At 34.9% G+C, this 11839-nt stretch overlaps 1 protein-coding gene across 11 annotated transcripts; it reads right to left on the bottom strand.

Annotated features, from left to right (window-relative positions):
• Window positions 1–640: 640 nt before the first annotated feature.
• LOC107808198 (uncharacterized) lies at window positions 641–8965 on the bottom strand. 11 transcript variants are annotated; one of them, XR_012702187.1, is made up of 12 exons: window positions 8801–8949; window positions 8445–8594; window positions 7215–7550; window positions 6409–6567; window positions 5254–5334; window positions 3315–3407; window positions 2991–3083; window positions 2771–2914; window positions 1544–1651; window positions 1308–1359; window positions 1122–1219; window positions 641–1025 (listed from the first exon to the last, which is right to left on the bottom strand). XR_012702187.1 is itself a non-coding variant. In XM_075237046.1 (11 exons), the coding sequence occupies exons 3-11, from the start codon at window positions 7308–7310 to the stop codon at window positions 1188–1190; spliced, it is 855 nt and encodes a 284-aa protein (XP_075093147.1). In that variant the 5' UTR covers window positions 7311–7550; window positions 8445–8594; window positions 8801–8951; the 3' UTR covers window positions 641–1187. The 11 variants fall into 11 exon arrangements, 9 of the variants coding, with proteins under 9 accessions (XP_075093147.1, XP_016488180.2, XP_016488190.2 ...); XR_001653089.2 differs by having other exon boundaries at window positions 821–1025; window positions 2991–3086; XM_075237046.1 differs by having other exon boundaries at window positions 641–1219; window positions 5254–5331; window positions 8801–8951.
• Between the last annotated feature and the right edge of the window lie 2874 nt (window positions 8966–11839).

The following is an 11839-nucleotide window of genomic DNA, read 5'->3' as shown; positions in this document are numbered from 1 at the left end:
GAAACATTTTCCGTTATACCAAACACACCCTTAAAGTTCTTGATTTTTATGGCTCTCTTGCATCTTTATACCAAACCCCACTAGTAGAAGGATTCTACAAGTTGCAAGCAATGAAACATTTCCATACAAGTTTCAACACTCATTCCCATACAAGTTTCAATACTCATTTCCATACAAGTTTCAAGTGTTGAAGCATTTCCATATATCGAAAAAAACATTTCCATACAAGTTTTAAGTATACAAGGATTAAGAACGACAATACATCAAATATCAAGGCATTCCAAATCAAAATTACTTGTTCATGGCTTTTGATCCATAACTACTGTTCATGACGGTCATCAAAGTGTTCGTGATGAATAAATCAAAGTCACATTTAAGGTTGTAATCTAATTCAAGATCAAGCTTCAAGCCAGCAATAACCCAGGTAGGGACTGGGGAGGGTAGTGTGTACGCAAGCCTTACCCCTACTCCGGAGGAGTAGAGAGGCTGTTTCCCGTAGACCCTCGGCACAAGAAGGAAAGAGACAGTGTATCAGTACAGCTAGATCAAGCTTCAAGCCCTTGATTTTAAAGTAATTAAAATCAAGATCAAGCTATCAAGCCATTGGATCAACAATTAATAGAGACGAACCGATAGATACCTTCTCAACCTGAGACAAATTCTACAGCTTGCGACATTCATTGTCCAATTTGTTACACGGTTTTTCCTGACTTGATTTTCACATGCACGAATTTTTTTGTCACAGGCATATTGCGATACTAATACAAACTTAAATTAATCATCGTGTCATAGCAATGCATAAGTGAGGAATGAAGGGGTAGTATGCCCAGTGTTCTGCTACAGAAAGGACAAGAGACTCGATATGATTCGTATCAATCATTTCCCTCGGTGGTCTTTGAGTTTCAGGCAAACATCTTGTGCTCATCGGCTAGAACTCAAAGCAGATAGTAACATTTGCTGTTGGTGCCTGTTTTGAGCCACATCCAGCAAAAATTTACATAATTCCTAACTGCTATCATAATCCCCTGCTTAACCGTGCAACCCATTTTAAGGTTAGACGTAGTACTGGCAAAATAGGAAATTATGACCTTAAATAATCAGAATGCTGCCAAGCACTAGACCTCAGTGGTTAGCACGTAAAGATCCTCATCAGAACCACCTTTGAGTCATCTTCGACTGCCCCATTGTCATTTCTCTATCTCCTCCTGAATATGACCGTCTGCATTAAAAGATGGAAGTTAGATATAACATTGATGACCACTCAGATATTACCAAGTCCAAGCCTGCAAAGAAATGTAAACTCTAACCAGGAAGTCCAACAGCCAAGTTCGCCTGCTGATCTGCATCACAGTTTGATTCCTAACAAAAAGAGAGTTGAAATTTTACATCTCCAAAATACCAAAGTAAGAACAAGGTAATTGACCAAACCATAATGAGGGCTCTAATCCGAATTTGGTGCTATTATATAATAAGCTTGTGATTGATAAAGTGAGACAATCATATAAACCAAGAATAAAGGGGTAGAGAAGATTTTTTAGGTTACCCGAAGAACATGAATGATGCGGAAAGAAAGAAACCTATCCTTCAGTTGTTTTGCCTGCTGAAAAAGCGTAGAGATGTTTTGATTTTTAACCTTCCACAGACCCTGGATCTGTTCGGAAGGATATACACTTTAATGAATCAAAACCAAGCAGATAAAAGCAAAGAATAAAATAAGAAACCAAACTATAAAATAAACTCTGATGACACCAATGCAAACCACCTTGTCAAAAGACCAACTTTAGAAGCTATAATAAAACATCTCGGAGATACAACTAAGCTCGTCAAAGACTTTAAAGAGTTCATAGAGAAAACAAATGTATGTTGACTATTTTTCCCACTAAGAGAATCTTCTTGAATGGACAAGAACTATTTGCCAGCTTCTACATTTTCCCTCTATCTTTACCCAGCAGCAAAAGGAATCACTCTTTTCGGGGTTTGTCCAACTCAGCCAACTTACTGTAAACTCTAGATCAATGGCATTGTCACTAAAACATGCAGCCACTATTTGTCTAGGAACATCTGTTAAGATTCCCCATTGCGTTGAGATACTCAAACCAGGTCGTCTTGCACTAGGTAAAACTGAACACTGATGACGGAGACCTGATTCATTCACCCATTACCAAACTTACCAAACTTTCGCTCTTTTTCAACTGAGAATCTTTAGTTGGATCGCAAGTTAATCATTACTACCTTATGCTAGAAGGGTCATTTATTTACATTATAAAAGCTCTATCCTATTGAAACAAAAGAACTACATTGAAGTGACTTGACAAATGGGTCCACGGCTCAAAAAAATTGTCAGACTTCCTTGACCTTTTTTCAATTAACCGTGGTGTCTGGGCTAACTTGCACGCACATCGACTAATTCCATACGGTACCTGCTACCTCCCACCAGCACAGAGGTACCCGGTAATTCTGTCCACCAAAGCTTGGATATATGAGAAGAAATCACCTAGTGTTTTTTCATCCGCTGGGATTTGAACCTGAGACCTGGTTTTCAATTCTCTTCATTGACCAATAGGCCACACCCTTAGAGGCCCTCCTTGACCTTAAAAATATGCATATAAGGATCCCATTCATATAGCTGAAGTTGAAAGAAGAAAGAAAACTTTGCTTGACCTACAATTCCAAATACATGTTTGATTGTGCAGAGACACAAACGAGAAAGTAGATATCAAGAAATAAGAAGTCAAAATACAAGAATAAACAAATACTATGGGCAACGGACCTGCATACAAACAAGTTTGGAGTCACCCTGAGCACGAATACTTGTAAACCCTTTGCTATGTGCATATTTCAAACCCAAGATAAAGCCTCGATATTCAGCAACACTGGTTGTTGCTATTCCTAAACCTTCACGCAGCCTACAAATCTATTAATCGGAAAGTTGTATAAGTGCGCCGAAAATAAGTAAAAGGAAATACAAATCCAAGAAAAGTAATTATTACCAAACTTCCATCATCAGCTCGTACCACAGCTCCCGCACCAGCTTGTCCCGGATTACCTTTCGAAGAACCATCAAATTCAAGAGTGCAAGATCGCTGCTGAGAATAACCAGGATCAGGTTCTTTCCATCCCAACACCATAAACCATCAAGAAAATTTATAGGAGATCGACCTGATAGTTGGCCGCAAATTCATCATAAATTCGTTAAATTAAGATTATTAGCTTCACCGACTTCCCATTAAGTATAAAGACAATTTATTTTGTCAATTAGATATACTGAAAGCATTTATGTTTTACAATTAGCTATCATCTTAACAGCCACTCACACCAGATGATAGAGCTTGGTCACCCTTAGGAAGATCTAACTTGATATGCTTTCTTAGGGAATCATTTGAAATAACTGCTGATCCAACAGCATCCTGCAAATAAACATGCCAATAAACAAGATAGATTCCAGTACTGTGGCAAGCCATACACGTTATGCAGGGTAGGAAAACAAGAAATTAGTATTTCTTTTTTGTAAGAAATGTATGTCAGTAGTACTTTTTTCATCAGTAAGTACTAATGAAACTACTTTGAGCCAAAATTTACGTAATATACCTCTCCAAGAGCCAGGTAGTAGAATGCAGTACAGCAATAAAATACCATTGAAAGTATACAGTTTGACAATCGCAACTCTATGTACTTCACATACAAAAAGATGTCAGAATTCATCAAATTATAACATTTATACAATCTAAATATGTTCTCTATCAACCAATAGGTGGTAACAGTTCCTCTCTAGTGCTTAATGCAAACTTCGCGAAAAGATTCGCCTAAGATAAGAACACTAATTAAAAAGACAATGGTTATCCATCTAGTTCATTAAAACTATTCAGCACTCCCGAAAATTCATCCTAAGTATTTGTTTTGAGGAAAAAGGTTTCCCATCTAGTCATTAAACCTAGCCTGCACTCCTGAAAATTCAGGACAATAGCTCTTAATTATCTTTTTCACTAATAGGAAACTTTTTATCCATATTTGAGGGTGCCCTTGAAAATGTTAGTCAATCAAGGGGGAAAGTTCAAGTCAGAAAGAAATAAAAGAACATCAAAAGATGTATAAAACATTTTCATATATATATATATATATATATATATATATATATAAATTGTTTTCATTTTCACCATTTTTCTGTTTTGTCAAAGCACAGGCGTGGTAAACTGGGATCATCCAGTCATCTAATGAAAATACTTGACAGACAGGTCACATGTAATTTCAGATCTCCACAATGCTATTAAACCAGTGGACAGAAATGTTTGTCAATTTTATGTGGGAGAAAAAATTTCTTAACAAGAAGGACATTAATATCTCTTGTTTATTCTTCATTCTATGTTATTGATGTTTCTCATCTAAATAACTTGTTGCTATAACGAGAAAAGACACCTTTTGCTAGAAACAGTATTTTCAGATCTCTAGCTACATTTACTAGGATGTGGCTCTTTGTAGTGAAGTTCAATCTTATAAAGTTCAATACCTTACACGAGTTCATTAAGATAAAGAAAAAACAAAGATAACAACAGCTGCAAAAATTTGATGACAAGCTACTTATCTTATAAGCCACCCAGCATGACCTAATTTTATTTTATTGAAACACCACTACTTTTATTTTTAATTTTTTTTGTAAGCAACCAGCATGACCTATTTTTATGTTTGTTCACACAAATACAACAGTTGTGGAGACCAGTAGACAAATTACTACTGCTACTGCTATATCGAGATATTACTACACCAGCTGCAGAAACCTATTAACAAATTACTACTATTCCGTTTAAATACATCTAGCTCATCAATAGGTGCTTTATGGGAGACTTTCAACCTCATTAGATAATCATTGTCTACAAAAAAGAGCTACCGAGACATAATAGATAAACAATGATAGTTCACTCACAATGGATTAGTATGAAATTTTCAAATTGAAAATGCAGATCTACTTTAGGAAAGGAAAATGCCTTCCAGCTGAATAAGTAGATTTCTCGTGTAAGTTGTAAGACCATTGATTATGGCATCTTAACGAACATTCAGCAAACAAACCCCAAGTGTTATAATCAGCCTTTATATCCAGAGAGGTGCAAACAAAAGAATGTACTCACTTCCTTGGATAACCAAAAACTGTTGGCACATTAAGTTAACTCTCACTCTGTGGTACAAGAATGAGATATGCTTCAAAAGCAACTGCTGCAAACACCGACCGACTTACAATAACCTAGTAAAGTCCTAACTTACCGTATATTCTGACCACATTGCTTCCTGTGACCTCTTCTTTGGCATATGCTCAGACGCTCCACCTTTGGAAGAAGATGGCTGCTGCAAAAGATTTAGTGCTAATAAACTTGTATGACCAATTCAAAAGAAAAAAGAGGAAACGGCAAAGATGTGCCATTTCTGGTAAATGGTCATCACATACTTTACTATTACAGTCAGCTTGTTCGATATGGACTTGTTATCACGAACAGTGCTGGGAAGAAGAAAAGGGAGAATAGATACAGAGGAGAGAGTAAAATAATATAGCAAATTAGAGAGATGTAAGCATCTTTCAGCAATCTTCATAAGTACTACTAAACAAGAGTATTCACATCAATAAGTACGAAATTTAACTTATATCGAGTACAAAATAATTATTGAATCAGCTGCATTTAGAGATGATCTTCGATAATATTGGCTATGCAGAAGAATAGCACTGTGGTATCCGTAGTGTACCATGTATAATGTAATTTACAGAAGCTCACACTTACTCCCTGTACCATTTCTTCATATAGTACGGGAACAGCACAAAATTTGTAATCTTTTCCTTAAATAGGGGATCTGTGAGGACCTGAGGAGATAAGTCTTCATCCCTTCTGTATCATAAAGGCAGAAATTGAGTTTTAAATTTAGAGTATTCCAATGCAAACAACATGGTGAGACTTCACCAACTCTGCTAATGACAGCAAGCGTTAAACTTTTTCTCTATGCGACAAAATCAGCCAGAGAATCATGGTTTTACTTCCAAAGATGTGTTGCAATCAATACATCAGGATTCTATCTTTTCTTTTGGTTTTGTCTCTATTTTAGGATTCTTTTCGATAGGTGGTATGAATGCTATCATAAGTGGAAAGGAGAGTTTTTAGTAATCAAGTAGTTTTCACAATGAACAAACATGTTATTTTCTTGCATCAACCTCACAATCGGATCCACAGGTCAAAATTTGGATCAGATTGACAAATTTAACTATCTCCTTTTTTCCTTTTTATTTTTGTTTTGCAAATCTTGTGTGTCATCCTGGAAAGAGAATGGTACTCTGAATAAGGTCTGCCTTTGTCTAAAAGTTTTGAGATGAAATACCTTACGCATAAAAGATAAATAGACAGCTTTTGCACACAAATTAGTACAATGTCTGACCTGAAAAGGGCATGGTACTAGAGTCCCAAAGAGACCTTCGGTCAGATCTGCAGCTCTGATAGAATAAAGTGCATGTTTAAGCCCACAAGATAGAAGATATTCCTCTGTGTCCTTTGGCATGGAGTAGCCTTTATACACACTAACCGGAGGATCACATATCTGCCAGAAGCAGGGGGGCAACTGATTAACACACTACTAACACACTGCAAGATATATTTGCCAACTCATGCACATTGGTATATAAACATTGATAGAAATTCCTATACTACTATAACTGTATCATTAATTTGGGAAAACCAAGCTGAAGCTAAAACAAATACTTTTAATTTTTGTGATAAATAATATTAATCATAAAAAGAAAGCATTAAAAGAAATGTTGAAATATGCACAGAAATTATGCTCCAGCTTTATGTCAAACAATGTAAATGAAGCTGTAGCAAACAAACATGGTCAATCTTTTATGATGTTCTCAAGGTGCAACAACCTCTGAACATATTCACGAGGAAAAGAACAGATAAGGTAAATTCCGTGTAGCATTGGCATCAATACATCTTGACTACAAATTGATAAGTGAAGTTGATCCAGTTGCAAGAGCACTCCACTTCCAACCAACAGATTGGGAGTTCAAGCCATCAAGGCAAAAAAGGGGAAAGGGTCACAGTGGCGCCATATCAATATACTTACATACATCTATAATTTGTTTGATAGGTAAAAGGAATAAATATACACAAACACACATACATACAAACATACATACACACACATATACATATAACTGCAGATTAAAATTCCTCCAAAACAGTTACCGAGGATCCAACTTGAGTCTGGCAGTCACTCAAGTTTCTGTAGACTCCAACAAGATCTCCTTTCTTAACAACAAAGAAGCCATTATCTTCCTTCATTATTGGAGTAGGATCAAACTTTCTGAAAGAGAACTATCTCCACTACACTTGTTAGATGCTAACTCGTATTCAGCAAAAGTCAAAATCAACTTCTAATTCAAGCATGAGCAAAAGCTTGCACCGGAATTCCACAAATTGAACTCTTCAAGGCAAGATGTGTAGTTCTTGTTACGATTGTAATCGAGCATGCATGAAACAAGCTATTCATTACATGGAAGTTCCCTCAGACTGGACGTGTTCCTGAAAAATTAAAAAAAAAAAAAAAGAAAGAAAGAGAGAAAGGAAATACAAAAAAGTTTCGTTTTTAACTCAACTGAACCATGCATGTATGTAAATAACTTCCCTAAACAGCGTAGGGGAGAGAACGTAGGAAAGGAAACTATTATCTTATCCACTATTCTCTTTGTTCCACTACTACAATCACAACATGACCAACTGAAAGTGCATGCTAAATCAATTTGCAGTTAAAATTATCGTATTAACTCCACCAAGTTCAAAGCCTTATGGATTATGTTTGTGTTTGGTACGCGAAAGTCATTTTTCAAGGAAAATGTTGTTGGTGAGTGGAAAATATTTTCTAGGAAAAATATCTATTAAAGATTAATAAAAATATTAGAAGAGTGTTTTGATTAAATTTTTGAGTTTTTGAGGATTAATAATAAGTGTTAGTTGGATCAAGTAATATGAAGTTCAAGTTTTAAGATAGCTGTTGTTAGTCCATGTGCTCGTAACCGAACCTTGGATTGATACAATTAAAATTAATAAATGTCATGTGTGCATCCTGCACCTTGATATTTTTAGATAACTCTTAAAATAATCACTCCTTTTTCGGGGGAGTTTTTCCGGTTAAAATGACAGTTGTAATGAAAACACTTCCACCCATAAGTGAGGGAAGTCATTTTCTCCCTCTGAAGAAAAAAAATTCCGGCAACCAAACAACAGAAAATGACTTTGTGGTGGAACATTTCCCTGAAAAATGACATCTGTCATACCAAACACACAGTCACACGCTATAACAAATCCATGTTCTGCTCTATTTCAGACAGTATATTCCCTTTTTTCCCCATTGTGGAGCGTAAGCAACCATATTTTATTTAATTTGGAGCCGCTAATTATGGAATAAAAAGAAAATACCTCAGTTCCAGCTCCAGAGTTTAGATAGTCAAGAATGTTAAACTGGATTCTTCTTCCCTTTGCCTCAAAAATTCAAACATTGACCAAACGCCCAGCAGTAAAAAAGCTAAATTATTTTTGCCTGAGTTGTTAGACAAATCAACGACTCCGCTGCAAAAAGAGATGAACTTTTCAGGAATAGTTGTAAATAACGTTAAAATGGAGGAAATTAAGAGAAAAGAGTATAGGAGTTCAAAGAAAGCTGACAAGTCGAAAATGATTACGCAAAATTAGAACCCTAATTTTGAAAAATCAAAGAATGGGTAGTCAAATCATTGTGTTAAGCTAACACACAGAAAAGAAATGACATAACATACGCTCAATTAGTCGATGAAATTGCGCAAATCTTGGACAACATGAACAACAAGAGCATAGGGAGTAAGTGTAAGGGAGGAGAGGGAAGGGGAGGAGAGGTGGTGGGGGGTAGAGCGTGGGTGTGCGTTCAGCAATAGCAGGTAGGGTGTTCAAGAAAAACCGAAAATTGCCAAATAAAAAAGCCAAATAAACTAACCTGAAATTCTGACATGTTCATTAGTTTTGTTTGATTTTAAAAAATTTAATCAGAGGGAATAATTACCATGTACTTCGAAAATAAATTCTCACATAAGCACAGTGCAATAGATTATTAATTTGTCCAATTTTTCAATATTGAATGGATTGAATTTGTAATTCATAGAGTTACTGGAGAAAAATTGACTAAATTGAAAAATTAAAAAAAAAACTAACGAAAAAGCTGAAAATAATTGGTTTGGCGGATGAAAATTATTTATATCCCTCAAGTTTGCTTTTAAAAATCAAACTCATCCTTCAACTTTGAACAATTATCATTCTACTCCTCATATCAAATGTCACTTCTTAAAATGCTTATTTTACGCTTTATAATTTTTATCGCATATTTTTGTTCTTTAATATAATGATATTTTTTATTTTAATTTATGTTATCAACTTACCTATAGATAAATTAAAAAAATAATCGAAACAAAAAAGAATGATAATAGTCAAGCATATAAGTTAATGATATTCAACAGTGAAATAAATGGTAAAAATAAATAATTTTAATAAATAATTTACTCATATCAGTAATTTAATTAATATCAGTCAAAATTCAATCTATTTATAAATTGAAAATAAATAGAGTGAAAAGTTTGTAAATTATACAATGCAGGTAATAAAAAAAATGGGCGAATAGAGGTAAATTTGTAATAAATTTATCAAAACATATCTATTTACAGTTTACATGAACTTTAATTATAATTTTTTTTTTTTAAATCTAGCAACAACAATCAAAACTCAAAAATTTATACACACATAGAGAAAAACAAATATAGTGGAACTTAAAATCACACACACACTGACATACATCATATGAATTTTAATAATAATAATAATAATAATAAAGTAGCAATACATTTTGTAACAAATTCATAATATAATTATTTTATTTTATAATGGTAGTGAACTTAAATTAAATTATTTAATAAGATATAATATTTTTTACTTATGAATAAATATCTGCATTAAAAATTATTTAAATAATATAAAAAAGTATTACATATATGGGGAGTTGAAAATATCAAGGGCAAAATAGACATTGCATAGGATAAAAGGATGGAAATAACAATTGTTCAAAGTTGAAGGATGAGTTTGATTTTTAGAGTAAACTTGGGGATGTAAATGATTCTCACCAAAAATTAACCCAAACCAACCATGAACCCCTTAGTAGCAATAATAGTCTTTATAAGCACAATAGTGTAACAAATTTCGCACAATTGATTTCATAATTCTATATATGTTTCATCTTTCGCTTACAGAATCCATATCTTAATGTACCTGCATTGTTCAAGTTTTAGGATTTTTCTTTTCCGTAGGAATTTGGACATAATATAGTTTTTTTCAACCAAAAAAAAGATGTACAAACCAAATATGGGAAGGAACCAAAAAAATGCTCTCTCTTCTCTTTACCTCCAATAATCCACCTTCTCCCCATTGGTGCCTCCAATGAATAATAACATCGAAAGTAAACGAATCTCACCCAATCTACCAATCAATGAACCGCCTGATATTAGTACTATGCAATTTGATGACTCCTTTACAAGTTCCCAAACTAACTCTTTCCTACATAAATTACTCTCCACATCGCATGTTCTTCATGCCCTCCACCAATCTCATTATGCTACAACTACTATCGATATCAGTGATGAAAGTGACACTAACTCTGACCTGGACAATTTCGTTCCACTGTCTTCAAGTGATAAAACACACGACTCTACTAGTGTTTGGGCTCAAAGTAGGACACCAACTACTCAAGCAAAAAATATTTGCACAATAAAAACCAACAGAAGAGGTTCCCTTAATTGATTTGGGATCTGACTTTTTTCTACTCAAGTTCCATAAGGAAGAAAATATGTTACATACTCTACATGATGGGTCGTGGTTTGTTTTAAATCACTTCTTATCTGTTTGAAGATGGGAACCAAAATTTCTTGCTTCTACGACACAATTCACTTACTTTGCAATTTGGATTCGTCTGCCTGAACTACTCACAAAATTCTACGACTTAGAAATCCTTCAAAAATTGGGCAACAAGATAGGTAAGCTCCTTAAGATTGATGCATGCACCTCTACTACTACTAGAGGGCGTTATGCAAGAATCTGTGTAGAAGTGCCTTTTGATAAGCCACTAAAATCTCATATTTATATTGGAACTCATAAACAAATTATCTTGTACGAAGGCCTTAATTTATTTTGTGTTAATTGTGGTCGCTTGGCTCACAACAATAAACAATGCACCTATCTTCTTCACCATCCAGTTTCAGATAAAGCACCCATAAATCCATCACTCAACAACTAACAAGTCCATTCCACTACAACACAATCCCCACCAACTAAAGACCATGAGTGGAAAACAATTACCTTTCCACAAAAATTGACCTCTAAACTACCCATGCACAGACAGGTTCTCAATGGTGAACCGTCAAATTATGCACGTATGCCGCCACCACGAAGATCGATGCACAAACAAGCCTCAGATAAGTTACCTAACCCTAAACCACCTTCCATTCAAACGGCTTTGGTAAGTGGAAATGACAACCCCATCCCTAATAATATTACACATAACAATATGTTTGATTTACTAAATAACATCGACTCCTCTAACATCTAGATGGAAACGACTATACCTTTGGGCCAGCCCAATCCTAGCTCCACAAATAATTATTTTGGTCCAAACCATACACACACCAGCAACCCAAACCATGTAAAACCCCTCTCGTCTGACATAACCGCCACTCCCACTACTCCACAAACACAACACGTAACCCCCATTGCCATTAATCCCTCTATCCCGTCTCCACAGC

The sequence above is a fragment of the Nicotiana tabacum genome, chromosome 18, assembly GCF_000715075.1.
Source record: "Nicotiana tabacum cultivar K326 chromosome 18, ASM71507v2, whole genome shotgun sequence".
NCBI classification, from domain to species: Eukaryota; Viridiplantae; Streptophyta; class Magnoliopsida; order Solanales; family Solanaceae; genus Nicotiana; species Nicotiana tabacum.
Note: the sequence above shows the minus strand (reverse complement) of the source record. Positions and strands in the feature narration are given on the sequence as shown.